Here is a 22,577-nt window from a genome sequence, read left to right as displayed (position 1 = left end):
ATTTTACAACAAAAGACCCAAAGAATTGCGGATGTTGGAAATTGGAAACAAAAACAGAAATTGCTGGAAAGACTCAGCAGGTCTGGAAGCAATTGTGGAGAGAAAGCAGAGTTAATGTTTTGGGTGCAGTGACCCCTTTTTTGCAAAACAGCTATTTAATTCTAAGCTGATCGATATATTTATTGCATGTACTCAAATAACTGACAATGAAACAAAACGATATAAGCAACGCCTAAAGGTGCTTGATCGAATGAAAATAATTTATCAATGAAGGTTGAGAAAGAATAAATACTTTTGAGCCTAACCAAATTATCACATTATTAGATAATGTAAAAGATTATAAATTATTTAAACTAGTTGAAAGTATTCATTTCAACCTCTATTAGAGTCCCAAGAGGTTGCACCTCCTTCACAATGTATAACATACAAATCTGTTCTGGAATTAATCCATGAAAGAAAAATCTAAGTCCTGGTGAAAATCATTCTCAAGTCAAGGCAAAGAAACGAAACAGCAGCAAGTACATTTTTTGTTTTAGTCTACATGTAATATGGTAAAGATTTAACTCTGAAACTATAATCTAACTGTCTGGAAGGTATAAGCAAGATTTTCAAAGAAAAATCAGTTCATATGAGAAATGTAAAACATTCAATAGCCACATATAGCAAAGGAAGTGAATCAGAATTCCCATCAGGAATGTAGAGTACTTTACAAATTATGTAGCACTTCAACATAATGATTCAAGCTTGGATTTCAAAACTATGGATCTTATTTCCTTTACTATGATGCCAGCTCAATCTGTCTAGTACAAAATGATGCAATCCTAACTGCTGAGCAACCAACCTTTTCTTTTTGTGGGCAAGTCCGAAGATTTATTTTTTGCATTCTCCTTCATTTTTTTCATGTTAGACTTTGCCCTGCCTTTGATGTCAGATTATTGATCCAAAAGTTTATTTCAGAAAAATAAATTAACATAATTAATTAAAAGTAAAAAAGCATAAATGCTAGAAATCTGAAACAAGCGTGGACAATCCTGGAGAAACGTAGCAGGATTTGTCAGTATCTCTGGAGAGACAAACAGAATTAATATTTTGAATCTGATATGATTTCTTCAGAACTGAAAAGGGTTGGAAAAGTATCTTTTTAAATTTCAGCCCCTTTCAGTTCTGAAGAAGTCATACTGAAGTCAAAACATTAAGTGTTTCTCTCTCCTGAGACCATGCTGCCAGACTTACTGAATTTCTCCAGCATTCTCCAAGATTGTCATAATTGCCTGAACAAAACAATTTTGACCCAGCTTTACGAGATAAATGTAGTGCTTTGCTGATAACTCATTAAAACTGTGTTTCTGTTTCAAAGAGAATTAGCTTTTATTTTAGTTTCATCTTCAGTATAAATAGTTGAAACCTGAAGAGCAGAGAAAACACAGCAATCAGGTAAAATTTTCAGGTAAATTATTCCATTTGATTCTTCACATACTGACAATATTTCTGTGTTTCGAATCACAAGAGCAAAAATTGTACAGAATAGGAGACCTCTCAGCATGTCATTCCAGTAGCAGCTTTTTAAGAGTTATTCTACAAATCCATTCCTCCACTCATTCTTCATCCTGTCAAAATATGATTCTGTACAAGTGTATATGCAATTTTCTTCAGAAAGTCACTCATGAATCTGCTTCTGCCTTTTCACACAGTACGTTAAAGATCTTGTGCATTAAAAATTCTCATCTTCCACTGGTTGATTTGTCAGTTGTCCTAAATCAGCAGTGTTTTGGCATTTATTTTATCAAAACCCTTCATAATTTTGAACAATACTATGAAGTCTTCATTGAAGAGAAGGCGCCATAAACAAGAAAAGAGTTTTATTACTAATAAAATAGTGCCGTTAGAATATTGCAGTGCAGATTTGTGGCTGCAGAGTGGCGCAGCGGGAGCGTGCTGGGCCCATAACCCAGAGGTCGATGGATCGAAGCCATGCTCTGCTATAAGTGGGCGGCACGGTGGCACAGTGGTTAGCACTGCTGCCTCACAGCGCCTGTAGACCCGGGTTCAATTCCCGACTCAGGCGACTGACTGTGTGGAGTTTGCACGTTCTCCCCGTGTCTGCGTGGGTTTCCTCCGGGTGCTCCGGTTTCCTCCCACAGTCCAAAGATGTGCGGGTCAGGTGAATTGGCCAAGCTAAATTGCCCGTAGTGTTAGGTAAGGGGTAAATGTAGGGGTATGGGTGGGTTGCGCTTCGGCGGGTCGGTGTGGACTTGTTGGGCCGAAGGGCCTGTTTCCACACTGTAAGTCTAATCTAAAAAAAACACAGTCACCGACAGTTCAATAGAGGCCATTGTCGCCAGTGAGTCTTCATGGCTCTTCCTCTTTCCTTCTTTTCCACACATCAATGCATATTTTTCTCCTTCCAATATTTATCACACTTGGTTTGAAGGCAATTCTTGAATTATATAAACCACCAATTGGAAGCTTTCCATCCAGATGCATCACAGCTTAGTATGGCAACTGCTCTTCCCAGGACCATGAGAAACTACAGAGAGTTGTGAACACACTACAATCCATTATGCTAGTCAACTTTCCATGCATTGACTCCATCTATACTTCTCACTAGCTTGGAAAGTCAGCCAACATAATCAAAGATCCCGCCCACCCTGGTTATAATCTCTTCCAACCTCTTCCATCTAGCAGAGAATACAAAAGCTTAAATACATGAACCAACAGATTCAAGAACAACTTCTTTCCTGCTGTTGTCAGACTTCTAAATGGACCTCTCAAATTTCAAATTGAATGTTCACCTTGCTGGTTGTGCACCTTCTCTGTAACTGTAACATTATATTCCTCACTGTTCCATTGTCCTTATGCACTTTATATGGTATGATCTGCCTGTACTGCATGCAAAATAGAATGTTTAACTGGACTTAGGTGCATATGACAAAAGTTAAATGAAATTAAAAATTCAAAATCATTGATTCACACATTTATGTGACATTCAAAGAAAGAACTAAACGGCTGAAAAGTCAGCATCAAACCAGAGGGCTCACATATTTGGTAATTGGCAAAAGAACCATAAGCAACACAGTGAAAAAATGTTTTTATGCAATGAGTGACTAGAATTTAGAAAGCACTGTCCTATGGGGTGGTTTAGAGAGATGCAATAATTGCCTTCAAACCAAATATTAGAAGGAGAAAAATATGCACTGATAAGTGGAAAAGCAGGAAAGAGGAAGAACCATGTCAATTCACTGGCTGCAGTGTCCTCCATCTGCATTGTACTATTTCATGATTCTAAGAATATTATTTTATTAGGAATAAAACTTTTCATTTTGTGTTTACAATGTCTCTTAATATTTATCTGGAACTTTAGCATATGATAATTGCTCTGGTAGGATATTAGCCAAAATGTCCACAGCACAATTTCTAACATTGCACTAACATGTGGAAAAAACAAAGAGGCAAAATAATTCAAAAGTGTGTACATTAAACCATTAAACACAAAAGGAGACTTGGGCTTTCCAGCCTCTATCCCATCTGCCACTTCCTTGTCCATTCTCTTAGCCTCTCCAAGTCCTCCTGCAGCTTCCCCACTTCCTCAACACTACTTATCCCTCCACCTACCTTTGTGTCATCAGCAAACTTAGCAACAATACTCTCAGTTCCTTCATCTAGATCATTTAGGTATAACAAAAATACTTGTGTTCCCAACAGAGACCCCTGTGGAACTGGCTGTCATCCTGAAAAAGACCCCTTTATTCCTACTCTGCTTTCTGACAGTCAGCCAATCCTTTATCCATGCCAGTACCTTGCTTCTAACACCATGGGCTGTTATCTTATTTAGCATCCTGTTTGGCGCATTGTCAAAGGCCTTCTGGAAATCCAAATAGATTATGTCTCCTTTGTCAAACTTGCTCATTATCTCTTCAAAGAACTCAGGCATGACCACCCTTGATGAAGCCATTCTGACTCAGTTCTAACTTACCATACAACTTCAAGTACTCTGCAAACTTTTCCTCAATAATGGACTCTAAAATTTCACCAAAAACCAAGGTCAATCTAAATGGCCTATAATTTCCCATACTCTGCCTCCCTCCCTTCTTAAACAGAAGTGTTACATTAGCCATTTTCTAGTCGTTTGGTACTGTCATTGACTCCTGTGAACCTGATAGATCAATACCACTGCCTCCACAATCTTCTCTGCTAAAGCCTTCAGAACCCGGGGTGTAGTCCATCTCGTCCAGGTGATTCATCCAAACTTTCAGCTTCCGCAGCACCTTCTACTTAGTAACATCCATTATACACACCTCTGCTTCCTGACTCTCTTGAAGTTTTGGTTTACTACTGGTGTCTTGCACCATGAAGACTGATGCAAAGTATCCATTCCGTTTCTCTGTTCCTCTGTTTAGATTAGATTACTTACAGGGTGGAACCAGGCCCTTCGGCCCAACAAGTCCACACTGACCCGCCGAAGCGCAACCCACCCATACCCCTACATTTACCCCTTACCTAACAGGCAATTTAGCATGGCCAATTCACTTGACCTGCACATCTTTGGACTGTGGGAGGAAACCGGAGCACCCGGAGAAACCCACGCAGACACAGGGAGAACATGCAAACTCCACACAGTCAGTCGCCTGAGGCGGGAATTGAACCCGGGTCTCTGGCGCTGTGAGGCAGCAGTGCTAACCGCTGTGCCACTGTGCCACCGTGCCGCCCACGTTCTCTAGCCTTATTTCCCAGCAATTGAACATCCACTCTTGCCTGTCTCTTACCTTTTATACATCTAAAAATATGTTTGCAATCTTTTTCTACATTATGAGTTATCTTACCCTCATATTTCATCCTTTCCCACCTTACTGCTTTTTTTAAAATTGTCCTCTGCTCGTTTTTAAAGGATTATCAATCCTCTGACTCCTCACCAATCTTCACTACAATGTATGTTTTCCTTTTGCTTTTATGCTGTCCCTGACTCACTTTGGTTGCCTCATCCTCCCCTTAATACATTGCTTGGGATGAATTTTTGCTATGTTTTCCCCATTGCCCCCAGAGAATCCTATCAATGCTGCTCCACTTGAGGCTCCTTCCAATCAACTCTGACCAGCTCCTCCCTACTTACCTTTCCTCAATTGTATCATTGTTACATCGGATTCAAGCTTCAGCCTCTCAAACTGCAGGGTGAATTCTATCATATTATGGTAACCGCTCCCCGTGGAAGATCATAGGGATCTTAGAATCCCTACAGTGTGGAAACAGGCCCTTTGGCCCAACAAGTCCACATCACCGCTCCAAAGAGTAACCCACCCAGACCATTCACCCTACCCTATATTTACCCCTGACAAATGCACCTAACCTACACATCCCTGAACACTATTGGCAATTTAGCATGGCCAATTCACCTAACCTGCATATGATTAGATTCCCTACAGTGTGGAAGCAGACTCTTTGGCCCAACCAGTCCACACAAACCCTCCAAACAGTACCCCACCCAGACCCATTTCCCTCTGACTGATGCACCTAACACTATGGGCAATTTAGCATAGCCAATTCACCTGACCTGCACATCTTTGGACTGTGGGAGGAAACCGGAGTACCCGGAGGAAACTCACACAGGCACTGGGAGAATTTGCAAACTCCACACAGGCAGTTGCCCAAGGCTGGAATCAAAGCCGGGTCCCTGGCACTGTGAGGCAGCAGTGCTAACCACTGAGCCAATGTGCCACCCAAAAGTTCCTTCACCTTAAGCTCCTAAATCAAGTTACCAGCTATGTATATTTCAAAGAAGAATCATAGAAGCCTTACAATGAGGAAGGAGGCCATTCAACCCATCAAGTCTGTACCGACTCACCACAGAGTATCCCACCCACAATCACCCCACTACTGTATCCCATAAAATCCCACATTTGTCAGCCTCCAGATCCCTGGATACTCGGGGCAATTTCAGTATGGCTAATCCATCCAAACTACACACCTTTGGACTGTGGGAGGAAACCCGAGCACCCGGAGGGGACCCATGAAGACATGGAGAGAATGTGTAAACTCCAAACAGACAGTCCTCCAGGGGTGGAATCAAACTCTGGCGCTGTGAGGCAGCAGTGCTAACCACTCAGCCACTGTAATGCCCATTTAAAGTAATTAAATTGTGTTAACCAAGATTTTAAAAATGGTCATGATAATTTGGTGGAAAGCCATTTAGTTGTGTGTGATAACACTTCCAGACATACAAATTAAAAACAAAAGCAGACCCAGCAATGAGTCTGCAGAACTGTCTGTCTTGAGTAATTGTTCCATTTTGGTGTTCAAATGATGCTCCTTTCCAGTCGAGTTTCCTAACAAATACAGAAACATTCCATGGTGCTTTAAAGGAGTCTTACAAACTAAACAATGCACCAAGCCATCTATGGAGATATTAAAACAGCTCATCAAAAGCTTAGTCAAAGACATAGGTTTTAAGGTGTGCCGTTAAGGATGAAAGTGAAGTTGAGATGCAAAGGTTACAGGGAAGGAATTTGAGAGCTTGTGACCAAAAGAAAGTGCTGCCACTACTGGTGGAGCAATTATAATTGATAATACACAAGAGGTACAAATTTGAAGAATGTACATATCTCAGCAAGTTTTGGGATTGTAAAGTCCTCCTTACTAATTTTTGATGTCTGCGCTAAAACTGAGGCAGAAATTCCTCAGTCTGGGCAAACAACAGCCTAACATATTTGTATTCACAGAACCACATCTTACAATGTCCTTGACAAGGTGACTACCATTCCTGGATTTGTCATGTCAATTCAAATGCACAGACCCACGAGAAGTAGCAACACAGTGGCACAAAGACAAAAAGGATTTCCCCGGGAGTCCTCATGCCATCAGGTCAAACACAAGAAAGGAAAACCCTTGCGGATTACCATCTAAAGCTTACTCTCAGCTGATGTGTCAGTACTTCTCCATGTTGGAAGTCACATGACACTAGGTCATAGAGTCATAGAGATGTACAACATGGAAACAGACCCTTCGATCCAACAGTTGTCCAACCCAATCTTGTCCCACCTGCCAGCACCTGGCCCATATCCCTCCAAACCCTTCCTATTCATATACCCATCCAGATGCCTTTTAAGTGTTGCAATTGTACCAGCCTCCACCACTTCCTCTGGCAGTTCATTCCATACACATACCACCCTCTCCATGAAAAATTTGCCCCTTAGGTCCCTTTTATATTTTTCCCCTCTCACCCTAACCTACTCCCTCTAATTCTGGACTCCCCCACCCCAGAGAAAAGACTTTGTCAATTTATCCTATCCATGCCCCTCATAATTTTGTAGACCTCTAAAAGGTCACCCCTCAGCCTCCGACACTCTAGCGAAAACAGCCCTAGCCCGTTCAGCTTCTCCCTATAGCTCAAATCCTCCAACCTTGGTAACATTCTCGTAAATCTTTTCTGAACCCTTCCAAGTTTCACAACATCTTTCCGATAAGAAGGAGACCAGAATTACACGCAATATTCCAACAGTAACCTAACTAATGTCCTGTACAGCCGCAACATGACCTCCCAACTCCTGTACTCAATACTCTGACCAAGAAAGCATACCAAATGCCTTATTCACTATCCTATCTACCTGTAACTCCACTTTCAAGGAGCTATCTCAGCAAGGGGCCCAGCAATCATTTCCCTAGCCTCCAACAGAGTTCTCAGGTACACCTGATTAGGTCCTGGGGATTTATCCACCTTTAAGACATCCAACACTTACTTCTCTGTAGTATGGACATTTTTCAAGATGTCACCATGTATTTCCCTACATTCTGTATCTTCTGTGTCCTTTTCCACAGTAAAAGCTAGTGCAAAATACTCGTTAAGTATCTCCCCCATTTTCTGCGGCTCCACACATAGGCTGCCTTGCTGACCTTTGAGGGGCCCTATTCTCTCCCCAGCTACCCTTTTGTCTTGAATGTATTTGTAAAAACCCTTTGGATTATCCTTAATTCTATTGGCCAAAGTTATTTCATGTCCCATTTTTACCCTCCTCACTACTCACTACTGTAGACTTTCTGTTGGCCACAGTTAAAACTATTAACTTAACTGATTCTGTGCTGTGATTTTGCCAAACAGTTCTTCCAAGATTAGTTGTGAATTTCACTGTTTGTTAATTTTCCTACACGCACTCCAATGTCCAGCGATACATGAATTCAAAACAGCAAAGGCAGTAACTGTGCATTTATAGTCCAAATTTCAAATAAACCTGTTGGACTATAACCTGGTTTTATGTGACTTCTAACCTTCTCCAAGTTGAAGACCACTCAAAGAAACTTTGAGGGTAACAAAAGAACAGAATGTACTTTTGGCGGGGGTTACTAATGTCCATCATCAGTGGCTCCATAGTAACATGACTGACCAAGCTAGCTGAATCTTAAAGCTATCAAACTGGGTCTAAGTCAAGTGATAAAGAAAGGAAGAGGGAAAAACCCACTTGACCTTGTTCTCACCAATATTCCTGTTGTAGATACTGTCCATGTCAATACTGGAATGAGTTATAACCACACAATCCTTGTGGAGACAAAGCCTTGCCTTTCTATTGAGGTTACCTTTCATTATGTTGGATGGCACTACTATTGTGCTAAATGGGATAAGTTTTCAACAGATCTAACAACACCAAACAAAATGCTATTTGCCACCAGGAGCAGCAGAATTGTATTCAGTTACAAATTGTACCTCATGGCCTGGCACATCTCTCACTGAAGCATTATCATTAAGCCAGGAGATCAGACCTGATTTAAAGAAGAGTGCAGGAGGACATGCCAGGAGCAACATCAGACAGACCTACATATGAGGTGTCAATCTGGAGAAGTTACCAGATGGAACCACATGCAAGCCAAACAATGTAGACACACTTAACAGACAAACTTAAGAGGTCACACAAACAACCGATAAGAACAAAGTTCTGCATTCCTCCTCGGTACTATCATCAATGGTGGTAAACAGCTTAACAACTGTCTGGAGGAGAAGGTTCCACAAATATCATTATCTTCACACATGGGGATGCCCAGCACATCAGTGCAGCCGAAAAGGCTGAAGCATTTGGAGCATTTTTGAGCCAGAGATGCCAAGTCAATGATTCAACTCAGCCTTCTCTTGACTCCCGAATCATCACAGATACCAATCTTCAGCAAATTCGATTCACTTCACATATCAACAAGAAATGACCTAATGCACCAGATAGTGCAAAGGCAATGGGCCCTCTTAATATTCCAGAAACAGTATTCTAGACTTGTACTCCAGAACTAGCCACAGTACTGGCCAAGCTTTTCAATATAGGTACATTATTGGCACCTGACCAACAAAGTAAAATCTTACCAAGTATGTTTTGTGCACAAAGAGCAGGAAAATTGAATCTAGCCAATTACTGTATCATGACGTTACTCTCATTCATCAACAGACCGATCAATGGTCTCATTAGCAGTGCTTTCAAACAACACTTGCTCAGCAATCACCTGTTCACTTTCACTCTACTTGGGTACAACCAGGGCCTTTTAGCCCCAAAATTCATTATAGGCTGAGTCCAAACACAGGCAAAAGAGCTGAGCTAAAGAGGTGCAGCAACACCGTGATGATATTCAGGCTTGAATTAATGTGGCAAGTTACATTTGCGACAATCAACTGCCAGACAAGTGTAAGAAGTCAGAATCCATCCATTTCCCCATCAGATTCAATGGCATTAATATTGATAATCACACACTATTAACATTGTAGGGGCTACCCTCGACCAGAAATATTATTGGATCAGCTATATAAACACCATGGCTACAAGAACACACCAGAGGTTAGTAATTTTGCCACAAGTAACTCAACTCCAGACTCACAAAAACCTGTTCATCATCTCATGGCATGTGTAAGACCCATGGTAAAATACTTTCTATTTGCCTGGATGAATGCAGCTCGATAACACTCAAGAAGCTTGATTTACTCAGGACAAAGCAACACAATTAACTGTTAGCCCATTCATCACTTTCAATATGCGGCCATCTCCCAAGATAAAAATACTCCTTCAACACAAAAGCTTTTTTGACAGCACCTCCAAATCCATGATCCCTACTACTTAGAAGGACCAAAGCAGCAAATACATGGAAACACATCACAAATTCCTCTTCAAGTCACACACCATCCTGTCTTGTAACTACATCACCAATTCCTTCTCTGTTGTTGGATCAATTCCCTTTGCAACAGCACAGTGGGAGTATCTACTTCTACAGTTGGTAGTTTACCACCAGTTTCTCAAGGACAATCAGGGATGCTTAATAAATGCTGTTCTGACCAGCGATTCATGTATCCAGTGAAATTTCAACAAGTAAGTCAGCTATTTGTACATTGCATACAGCATGTCTGTATTACTCAAACTTCACCTTTTCATGAATATGTTTGTGCTTGTGAGACTAAGATAGGAGTAAAAAATGAGGTCTGCAGATGCTGGAGATCACAGCTGCAAATGTGTTGCTGGTCAAAGCACAGCAGGCCAGGCAGCATCTCAGGAATAGAGAATTCGACGTTTCGAGCATAAGCCCTTCATCAGGAATAAGGAATATTCCTGATGAAGGGCTTATGCTCGAAACGTCGAATTCTCTATTCCTGAGATGCTGCCTGGCCAGACTAAGATAGGAGCTAAGAACAATTGGATTTAATTTCTCATCCCTAACTGATCCTAAGGAAGCAATCCATAATAGATTAACCATGGGTTCCATAAGAAAATAGGTTTCGGCCATATAGGAAACTCTCCCTCCTCCAGCCTAAACCCTATTCTTAATTCTAATTGTATTCCCATTCATCACAACCTCAAGCATGTTCCTTTCCAAATCTTGCATGCATTATAACAATAATATCACTTGGGAATTCAAAACCTTTAGGAACAGTTTATCTCCTGATGGGGTAAGTCTCTATAACTTTGTTGGTGCCTTTATAGGCTTTCGAGGCTGTGTCACATTAACATCACAAATCACATCATTTCAGTCTATGACAGTAGTTACAAGGTGATGGTGGTAGGAATAATTCATAATGTGCAACTGAACCGATAATTTTCAGATAATTCAAATTCATGGCATATCTCTTTTACTTCACAACTTGCTAGATTTTTAATAAATTAATACAGTAGAATGACATTAATGCATCCTTGTAATGAAGTGATTTCTCAGCAATTGGTAATCCACTGGCTTTCATTATTTGGCTAATTTTTTAAAAGTGTTTTTTGAAGAACAAACTAATTCTAGCCCAGATTCCTAGTATTACTGTATTAGTTTATTTTGATGATTTTGAATATTTGCGTAGATTGTCTGATCTTGATATATATTTTTTAATCTGTCAGCACTTTTTACCTAACTTTGGTATCATGGTATTTTGTGAAAATAATGTATCTATTCTTGGTTTTAAACAAAGGGTTGATCAATCATTAAAGGAAGAACATGTGTTTCCAGAAATTACAGAAAACGTAACTACAAGGTTTTTTCATTTTGTTCTTGTTTAAACGTTGTTCACTCTGCATGAGTGCACTGGCAAGGGCAGCATTTATCGTGTATCCTGAGCTGCCTTTGAGAAGATGTTGAGTTAGAAGAACAAGGGCATGAGTACAAATGGACATTATCTCTTGCAAGCTCTCATCCTTGGCAGCCATCATCCTGACTTGGAAATAATCTCTCCTCTTCATTGTCACTGGATCAAAACAGTGGAAATCCTTCTCGAGTAGCACTGTGGGTTCACTGACACAACATGGATTGTAATAGTTCAATAATGTGGCTCAACTGCTCAAGTTGAATTTACAAATAGGCAATGAATGTTGGTCTTATTATTGATGCTCAGAATGAATAATAATTTTAAAAATCTTCCCAACGTCTACTTTGATGTTTTGATTCTAAAATGTAGCAAATTTACATTTGCTGTAAAGAAGTCAAAGAGGGCACACACACACATATCAGGATTTGACCAGGATTTTGAACAGTAGGATGTATCAGTGGAGACAAATTTAATAGATAAGGTTCCTATAAAATACAGAAGCATTACTGTAGAGTAGATTAGATTAGATTAGGTTAGGTTACTTGCAGTGTGGAAACAGACCCTTCGACCCAGCAAGTCCACACCGACCTGCCGAAGCACAACCCACCCAGACCCATTCCCCTACGCCTAACACTTTAGCAATTTAGCATGGCCAATTCACCTAAACTGCACATTTTTATTGTGGGAGGAAACCGGAGCATCTGGAGGAAACCCACGCAGACACGGTGAGAAGTGCAAACTCCACACAGAGAGTCACCTGAAGCTGGAATTGTAATGCATTTTTGTGTTTCAAGGTATTTTACTGCCACACTGAATGCAAAGAATCACTTTGGGAAGGCAAATCAGGGCAGGGTTTATGCACTTGATGGTAAGGTCCTGGAGAGTGTTGCTTAACAAAAAGACTTTGCAGAAGATATGAAGTTAGGTGGAGGGGCATATCGTATTGAGGAGGCAGTGAGGGTGCAGAAAGATGTAGATAGGTTAGGACAGTGGGCAGATGAAATACAACATTGAAAGTGTGAGATCATGCACTTTGGTAGAAAGAATAGAGGCATGGGCTACTTTCTAAAAGGGGAGAAAATACAGAAAGCTGAAGTGCAAAGGAACCTGGGAGTCCTAGTCCAGGTTTCTCTTAATGTAAACTTGCAGTTTGAATCCATAGTTAGGAAGACAAAATACAATGTTGTCATTCATCTCGAGAGGACTGGAGTATAAAAGCACAGATGCAATTCTGGGGTTTTATAAGGCTCCGGTCAGACCATATTTAGAGTATTGTGAGCAAGTTTGGGCCTGATATCTCAGGAAAGATGTATTGGCCCTGGAGTGGATCAAGAGGAGCTTCACAAGAACTATCCCAGGAATGAAAGGTTTAACATATGTGGAATGTTTGAGGACTCTGAGACTATACTCAATGGAGTTTAGAAGGATGAGGGGGTATCTGATTTAAACTTACAGAATACTGAATGGCCTGGACAAAGTAGATGATGGGAAGATGTTTTCATTGGCAGGAGGGATGAGGAACCAAGGGCACAGCCTTATAATAAAGGGAACACCCTTTAGAATGGAGATATGAAGAAACCTCTTTCGCCAGAGACTGGTGAATCTGTGGAATTTATTGCCACAGAAGGCTGTCCAGGCCATGTCATTGAGTGTATTTAATCACTGATTGCCAAGAGGATCAAGGGTTACAGGGAGAGAGCAGGAAAATAGGTTGGAAATACTTATCAGCTGAGATTGAATGGCAGAGCAGACTCAATGAGCCGAATGGCCTAATTTATGTTCCTGTCTTATGGTCTAAAATGTATCTTACCTCCATAAAAGTGAAAGTTTAAAATAGTGTTGGAAGTTGCAGATTCGAGCAACGACAAAAAAAATTCTCATGGCAAGTGCATATTTCAAACCATTTTACAACCAAGGAAACTCCTTCAAAGTCTAATTGCTGTGGCAATGTAGGAAACATGGCAGCCAACTTGTCATCACAAACGCTGCAATGTGACATTAACCAGATAATCTACATTTGGGAGGGATAAATATTGGCTGGTACACCAGGAATAAATTCTCTGCTCTTCTTTGAAACAATGCCATGAGAATCTTTTACATCCACTCCAGCAACCAGATGTTGCCTCGGTTTAACTTCTCAATTGAAAGAAAGCACCTTGGATTATGTAGCACTCCATCGGAATTCCACTGGAGTGTCAGCCTTGATTTTTGTGCTCATGCTCTAGAGTGGAATTTGAGTCCAGTGAATTAGAGTTGTGAATACAACCAGCTGTACTAGGGTTGACACATAGAGAAAACAAAAGTGCCACAAAACCTTTATACCTATTTGAGACAACCTCATTTTAATATCTCATTCAAAAGACTGGACTCTGGACAATGAAGTACATCTTCAGTGCTATACTGAGCATCAACCTAAATTATATGATTAAATCTTTGGAATGCCAATTCTGCCTAAAAATGTATGGTAACATTGCAAGGAGATTTTCCTTGTGGATGCTGAATGCGCACAATATAGGAGTTGTGCTCACAGGACCTGTCGAATTTGGTGTTTGAAGGACAAATCAAGATTCTAGCCCTTTTCAATTTTTCTCAGCAAGTGTAGGCAACAAACATGCATCTCATTTCAGCTCATTGATCCAGTCATAAGGAAATATTGGCCAGCTAGGTATGGACATATAACAGGAACAGAAACAACAATTTGCCAGAAGATTTTTTGTAGCCCTGAGGACCACCAGTGTTCCACACGAAAAACAAATTAACCTTCTCCAACAATTCATTACAGAGCTTCTCAACATCTAGATGGAGCAGGACGAGCACAAATCACAACTGCTTCACCCATAGTTTGATTAAAGGTGGTCAACATGGCTTTGTGAGGGGCAGGTCATGCCTCACAAGCCTTATTGAGTTCTTTGAGAATGTGACAAGACAAGTTGAAGAAGGCCCAGCAGTGGATGTGGTGTACATGGATTTCAGTAAGACATTTAATATGGTTCGAGGAGAAAGTGAGGACTGCAGATGCTGGAGATCAGAGCTGAAAATGCATTGCTGGAAAAGCGCAGCAGGTCAGGCAACATCCAAGAAGCAGGAGAATCGATGTTTCGGGCATGAGCCCTTCTTCAGGAATCAGATTCCCCATGGTAGGCTCATTCAGAGAGTTAGGAGATCTGGGATACAAGGAAATTTGGATGTTTGGATACAGAATTGGCTGGCTGAAAGAAGACAGCAAGTGGTAGTAGATGGAAAGGATCCCGCCTGGAGGTCAGTGACCAGTGATGTCCCGCAGGGATCTATTCTTGGGTGTCTGCTTTTTGTAGTTTTTATAAGCGGCTTGGATGAAGAAGTGGAAGGGTGGGTTAGTAAGTTTGCCAATGACATGAAGGTTGATGGTGTTGTAGATAGTGTCGAGGGCTGTTGCAGGCTACAACAAGGCATTGACAGGATCCAGAGTTGGGCTGAGAAGGGGCAGATGGAGGTCAACCTGGATAAATGCAAAATGATTCATTTTGGAAAGTTGAATTTGAATGCTGAATACAGGGTTAAAGACAGGATTCTTGACAGTGTGGAGAAACAGCAGGATCTTGGGGTCCATATACATAGATCCCTCAAAGTTGCCCCTAAGTTGAAAGGATTGTTAAGAAGGCGTCTGGTGTTTTGACTTTCATTAAAAGTGGGACTGAGTTTAAAAGCCACAAAGTTTTGCTGCAGCTGTTTAAAACCCTGATTAGACCACACTTAGAAAATTGTGTCCGGTTCTGGTTGCCTCATTATAGGAAGGATATAGATGCTTTAGAGAGAGGGTGCAGAGAAGATTTACCAGGATGCTGCCTGGATTGGAGGGCTTGTCTTATGAAGAGAGGTTGAATGAGCTAGGGCTTTTCACACTAGAGAGAAGAAGGAAGAGAGGAGACTTGATGGAGGTGTACACGGTAATGGGAGACAGATAAAGTAGACAGCCAGAGACTTTTCCCCAGAGCAGAAATGGCTGTCACGAAGGGTCATAATTTTAAGGTGATTGGAAGAGAGTATAGGGGAGATGTCAGAGGTAGATTCTTTACACAGACAGTAGTGGGTGCATGGAATGCACTGCCAGCGGTGGTGCTAGAGTCAGAGACATTTGGGACATTTAAGTGACTGCTGGACTAGCACATAGATGGCAGCAAATTGAGGTGTATGTAGGTCAAGTTGATCTTAGATTAAGATAAATGCTTGGCACAACATCGTGGGCTGAAGGGCCTGTTCTGTGCTGTACTAATCTATGCCTCCTTGAATCTTGCAAGATGGGGTCCAACAATAGGTGAAGGCATACTTAAATACCATCCCACCCTGTTTCAGCTCTTTATATAGGGTGCCAATTTAAAGACATGCATAAAAATTGATTAAAGCAGGCATACAGATGTAAAAAGTCCCTCATCACAATTTCAATCACCAATTATCTGCTTTACTGATGTGAAACAGACAAAAGGCTGGTTAAACACCTGTTCCTCAATAATAGGTTAAATCAGAACATCATCCATCAATTGAGTTGACCCATCCATTCTATTTCTATGGTATGACCTCTTGTGTTGCCAAAAGTACGTTTAAACTTTTCTTTCTTAAATTCAGTAAGGATCAACGAGTCATGCGCATAATTTGTTCTATACATACAGCCATTTCATCAAAAATATTCTTCCTGTATATCTTATTTTCTTTGAGCTTCTTAATTTGTAACTGTTTGTGTTTAAATTCTGTACATGGCAGAAAAGCTTAATTAAATCCTATTTGTCCAAATATTTTTTGACTTTTAACACACCATGTCCTCACTGACAATCTAGCTGAGCTCATGGGCTACATATTGACATTGGGCATTTCTTGTTTGTACAGGCTGAATTTTATCATCCTGTTAGGGAAGGATTAGGAGGTGGGATGATTGACAAAATGACAAAGGAAAGCACTGGAGGGCATGCCTTTGGTCTTTTTGCCACAATGCCATCTTGTCAGTGATTGGAAGCACAGCAGGGGAGCTGCCCACTTTAATTAAAATGGATAATTAATGGCTACTTCCTACTGCCACCAACATTTTGTCAGTAACTCCGAGATAGGGGGTGGTGAGACTGTCCAGTGAGGCCTGGTGGCTTCTCAATAGGCTGTGTGGAAAACAACTTCGATTTTGGGCACTTCATGCTCCAAAGTGGCACCCATGTGATACTGCCTGCTCTCGCAAAAATAGCACCATCTATCCGTCTCCTGCCATACCAATTCTCTTACCCACCCTCACAATGGCCAGGACTTGATTGTGAGTCCTAACTACCCGCAGCTCCACTCACTGATCCCTGCAGGGGATGCACCCATGCATCAATCATCTTATCCATCACGAGCAATGGTACTGTTTGAACCTCTGATTGCACTAACGACTGGAATGCACCATTGTCTTTAGCAGGATGACTGCGCAAGCATCCCCAAAAACAGCTGAAGACCTGTCTGCCAGTGCCTGCTGAAGCAGGGCTGGCCCCCACTTTCTGAACTGCCAACAGAATTTCTGCTGCCTCTGCTAAATTCTTACCTATTTGGACAAGCATATGGACGTACATGGAATAGTGTAGGTTAGATGGGCTTCTGATTGGTATGACAGGTCGGCGCAACATCGAGGGCCAAAGGGCCTGTACTGCGCTGTAATGTTCTATGTTCTGTGTTCTATATATTTTAATACAATAGTGAACAGTGCAATAGCTCAGTAAAGTCTGTTGTTTCCTATCAAGTAATGTTAAGTTAATTCACACACAAAGCTGCAATTCCAGGAAAGAACATTAATAAAACCCTGTTTAAGGGTCTAAATCTAGGGATGCAAGTATAAAACCTCAAGGCTAATCCATGAGACATTTCCTGTGTAATGAGACTCCAGTGAATTAAATCCACTGGCTTACTCCACAGCTAGTCCAGGGGAATGGCTTCCTGAATAATGAAACACTGCAAGAAATTACATTTATGAGCCTGATAATACCAGCTAGTAGATTGAGGTAAGAAACACAAAGTAAATCAACCACTAATGTTAACCATTACTGTTAAAAAAAAGTCCACTGACCAGCATTTGGCATAAAAACTAAGTGTAAATATCACATAGTTTCTTTTGAAACAGATGCATTTGAATCCAGTTCAAAATGAATGCACATCTGGATACTGCAGAATATCCAAGTCACCTCAGTTTGACCTATGATTGTATTCCCTGCTGTGAGAACAGTCTTCTGTTGAAAGGAATTAGAATGGCTCGAAACAGATCACTTTTTTTTGCCATTTATAATCTCTGCATACTATTTCTAACATAAGGACTGTTAAGTAATTCCAGATACATATCTAACTTGCAGATATATGTCATAATTGATTTGTAAAGAGATTTTTAAAAATGAATTAATCTGAACTGACTCTGTCCCAAACACTGCAACAGGTATATGCCCTTTACATTCAGATATTATGGATGTGGATCAATCAAAATAAGTTAAAAAACATTTATAGCCATTTGGAAATTTGTATTTATTGCCTAAAAATAATGTTTGAAGTACTGTACACAAATAAGATATCTGGTTATAATAAAAATTTAAAAGAAGGAAAACAGTTTGAATATGTAAATATGCAGTACATTGAAAGTGAAATCTATAAAAAGCTTCACTACATATTGCAGAAAAAAACTGTGTGCTTTAGCACTCTGAAAATTAAATGCTTTCAACATTTTTGGACGGACTGAATAGTACTACTCTCAAGTGGCTGATTACTTTTTTGTCCTACTTTTGAGAGTGCCTGGCACCAAATTAGGACTGTTAAATGTAACACAAAGCAAATTTTAGAAGGTTCTTTTGAATATAAAAACAATGCCGCCACTGCCTTAGTCAGGCAAAGGCAGTACTTCATTATTTTGGAAATTACGTACAACTTTTATCGATGCATAATATGAAAGGATTAAAATAAGCCATCTTCCCACTTAAAAGCAAACAACAACCTTCTATGATTATCACATATACGACAAAAGACTTCTCAAAATTACGAATCAAATACATTAAACACAAAGGAAAAATCATTCAGTATTCTAACTGCATTTTAAATTCTATTTATTTTATAAGAACTAATATCTCACATGTTATACACTTAAAATATAAAATGAATGTAAATTTTGAAAGAGAAGAGTCGTGAAAATATGTTGGCCTGGTTACTGTTCTAAGAATTATGCTGCTGGGAACATGACAAGACTTCCTTTGATGAGAGTGCCATGAGCTCCTGCAACTTCCTTCTCGGTCATTTCCTTGAATAAAAAAAAATCCCCAGCTTACAGAGCTACCTCCTTCATCTATCATAGATCGAGTATCAAAACATACAATCATGAATTCACCGAAGAGCACAACAGACACATAAAGCTTTGTATTTACCTTTTTAGCTTGCTGTACAGAGCGAGAGCGAGGGCCAAACCCCATCTGTGGCATGGACAGCAGCATCTTTACAGTCCTTGGTGCCACACTGTCCAGTTATACGAGTAAGATTATGTTGCACAGGAAGCAAGCCTCAAACAGCAAATCTGCAAATCAGCCTGTTTGTGGGGGAGCACCACATAACTCACTGCTGCACAGAGAGAGTCACTGGCAGATCAGTCAGTAGGCCTTAGTTTTGGGAGGAGTCTGAAAAACCACAGGGCAGAGGGAGGAGGCAAATTGAGATCACACTAATGAATGAATGGCATTTTGCCTCAGGCTCCCATGTCTCTACAGGGTGCACCAAGTAAAGCAAAAAGGAATAAAAACAGAATGCTTTGTGTACGCTATGAAAGTTGCCAATAAGAACAACTTTCTTAAACTGATATTCTTAAAAGAAACTAAATAAGAATGATAAATATCACGACAATCTAAGGATGACTGTGTGGAATCAGAGCACATCAAGTGCCTGAATATTTAAAATGTGCAAAGATGCAAACTTAATGTAAGATATATAAAGATATATATAAAACATTTTGAAAGTTAAAATTTAAAGCAAACCATTTGATTTTCTAATAAAACAATTTAAGTCATTCAGATGCAGAACATTTTTACTGGCCAGATTGGTGACTAATCAATAAGGAATGAAGCTCAAACTGAACTATTGAGGTGAGTAATCAAAACAAAAACTAGCAGATGTGAAGGAAACCTTAAGTGCTGCTTCAGTACTTATATCAGGACAAGATCAGGTATCTGGTGAAGATTTGAGTACTCTGTATTGTTAATGAGATAATCTGTCTGCACTAACTCCCTGGACTTAAGCAAGCAGAGATATAGAACAACCAGAACAGGCTGTCAGTCCCAGGAGTCTGTTCCACCACTGAATTAGATGGCTGTTGAAATGTATGTCAAATCTATCTACAGGATTTTGTTCCTCATCTTTTGACATCATGACTTAACTAAACCATCATTCTCACTGTTGAAAATTTCCGCTGACCAATATCCACTTTCAGATGAGAAAGTTCCAGATTTGCCAGTGCGTGTTATATGGAAAAATATATGAAAAAATACTTCCTAATTTCAGCCTTAACGTCCATAATTAATGGTGGAGTGATTCAACACCTGGAATTATTTTAGTTAAACACTGAGAGTCAACATGAATTTGTAAAGAGTAGGTCATTCCTGTTGAAACTGACTGAATAATTTTGAAGAGGTGACAAAAGTTATGAACTGGGGAATGTCTATGAATGCATTGAGATGGGTAACAGAAGGCATTTGATAAAATCCATTATTAGAGATTGTTAGCTAAAGTCGAACATGAAAGCAAATTATTGACCTAGTTTGAAAATCACCTGAGTGCAAGATACAGAGAAAGACGAAGGGGCAAATACTCTAATTGCAGGTTGTGTCCAGTGTTGTTCTTCAAGAATCTGTGTTGGTACTTTAATTATTCACTCAATCAAGTAAAGAAGTTAAATGATTAGCTAAAAGTAACATATATAAATTCATTGACACAAAAATAATTGGTTATAGAATAATTGAGTCCAACTCGTCCATGTCAACCAGATATCCCAAATTAATCTAGCCCCATTTGCCAGATTTGGCCAATATCCCTCTACATACTTCTTATTCATATACCCATCCAGATGCCATTTAAATTCAATTGTAACAGTCTCCACCATTTCTTCTGTCAGCTCATTCCATACATGCACCACCCCCTGCATGTAAAGTTTGCCCCTTAGGTACCTTTTAAATCTTTCCCTTCTTAACTTAAACCTGTGCCCTCTAGTTTTGGACTCCCCCATCCCTTGGAAAAGACCTTGCCCATTCACCCTATTCATTCCCCTCGTGATTTTATAAACCTCTATAAGGTCAACCCTCAGCTTCTGACACTCCAAAGAAAATAGCCCCAACCTCTTCAGCCTCTTGCTATAGCTCAAATCCTCCAAACCTGGCAACATTCTTCTTTGTCTTTTCTGAACCCTTTCAAGTTTCACAACATCTTTCCTATAACAGGGAGACCAGAATTGCATGCAGTATTCCAAAAGTAACCTAATCAATGTACTCTACAGTCACAGCATCACATCCCAACTCCTATACTCAATGCTCTGGTACAGTAAACGGGATAAGTAGAAGCATTAAGTTTAAAAGATTACACCCAAATCGATTATGTGATTGGATGAGACCATGGCAAATCTATTTTAATGTAAGTAACTGTGAAGTCATATCATTTAGAATTAAAGAGGATAAAATTGTCTGAATAGTGTCATAGTCACAGAATCATACAGCATGGAAACAGACCCTTTGGTCCAACCATTATCCCAAACTAAACTAGTCTCACCTGCCTGCGCTTGGCACATATCCCTCCAAGCATTTCTTATTCATGTACTTATCCAAACGTCTCTTAAATGTTGTAACTGCACCCACATCCACCACTTCCTGTGGAAGTTCATTCCACACACAAACCACTTTCTGTGTAAAAATGTTGCCCTTCATTTTTTAAAAAATCTTTCACCTCTCACCTTAAAAATATGCTCCCTAGTCTTGAAATCCTCCAGTCTAACGAATTGTCAGGAAAAATTGGTTGTCTAAGATCTGCCAAGGAAAGAAACTGCATCTTATCTGATCTGGCCTACATGTGACTCCAGACCACATGTGCAATAAATGCTGGCCTAGCCAGCGACTCCTTCATCCAATGAATGAATAAAGAAAAATAGAATCTCCAATTTGTAAGTATATTTTCACATTACATCATTACCTGTGTGATTGTCATTTTAGCTGCAGCTACATGAGTAAAGCTAGACAGGCTACACTTCCACACAATCTGAGAATCCCAACTGAGGAAGTGGCACTCTTTCCCTACATGGTGGCACAGTGGTTAGCACTGCTGCCTCACAGTGCCTGAGACCCGGATTCAATTCCCGACTCAGGTGACTGACTGTGTGGAGTTTGCACGTTCTCCCCGCGTCTGCGTGGGTTTCCTCCGGGTGCTCCAGTTTCCTCCCACAGTCCAAAGATGTGCGGGTCAGGTGAATTGGCCATGCTAAATTGCTCATAGTGTTAGGTAAGGGGTAAATGTAGGGGTATGGGTGGGTTGCGCTTCGGCGGGTCAGTGTTTCCACACTGTAAGTAATCTAATCTAATCTAAAAAAAACACATCATAGCATAAAATCTTGGCATGTATCAATGTTAAAGCATCAGATGATATGAAGCCTCACAATAGTTTGTTTCACAAAAAGAAACCTGAACACTGAACAAACCAAAAAGCTGCCTTTTATATTTGGGAATAAATAGGAGCTGCTTGCCTGCTTGACATAAACACATTTTTGGCAATGACTTCGACCAACTCAATTCCATTAGAAGTGGGTGTTGAATAAAATCTATCTGGCTTGTTGCACCTGAAGCTGCTATACCTGACAATGGAGCTCCTCCTGATCTGTTTCTTGCTTGGAAGTCCAGGGGACTCATTATGTGGCACACTCTCTCTGCAGCATACTGCAAGGGACACCACAGAGCTATCCAAGTATGGGAGCCTCATTGAGGAGGCTCATCATTTAGTCCTTGATGGCTCTGACAGAAGAATGTGCCGCAGTGTATCTATGCTTGGCCTCAGTAGGGAGTTGTCAGACAGAGTC

General features: G+C 40.4%; 1 protein-coding gene across 4 annotated transcripts in view; it reads right to left on the bottom strand.

Moving 5' to 3' along the window:
* rbms1a (RNA binding motif, single stranded interacting protein 1a) overlaps positions 1-19,134 on the bottom strand; it is a 205,375-nt gene extending 186,241 nt beyond the window's left edge. For all 4 annotated transcript variants that reach the window (XM_060827196.1, XM_060827192.1, XM_060827197.1 and 1 more), the window contains exon 1: positions 18,904-19,134. In XM_060827196.1, coding sequence (XP_060683179.1) covers positions 18,904-18,969 — 66 coding nt within the window. In that variant the 5' untranslated portion in view covers positions 18,970-19,134. The remainder of the gene's footprint in view (positions 1-18,903) is intronic.
* Between the last annotated feature and the right edge of the window lie 3,443 nt (positions 19,135-22,577).

The sequence above is a fragment of the Hemiscyllium ocellatum genome, chromosome 7 (assembly GCF_020745735.1).
Source record: "Hemiscyllium ocellatum isolate sHemOce1 chromosome 7, sHemOce1.pat.X.cur, whole genome shotgun sequence".
Classification (NCBI taxonomy): domain Eukaryota; kingdom Metazoa; phylum Chordata; class Chondrichthyes; order Orectolobiformes; family Hemiscylliidae; genus Hemiscyllium; species Hemiscyllium ocellatum.
The sequence above is the reverse complement of the archived record's forward strand: the minus strand, read 5'-3'. Positions and strand labels throughout refer to the sequence as shown.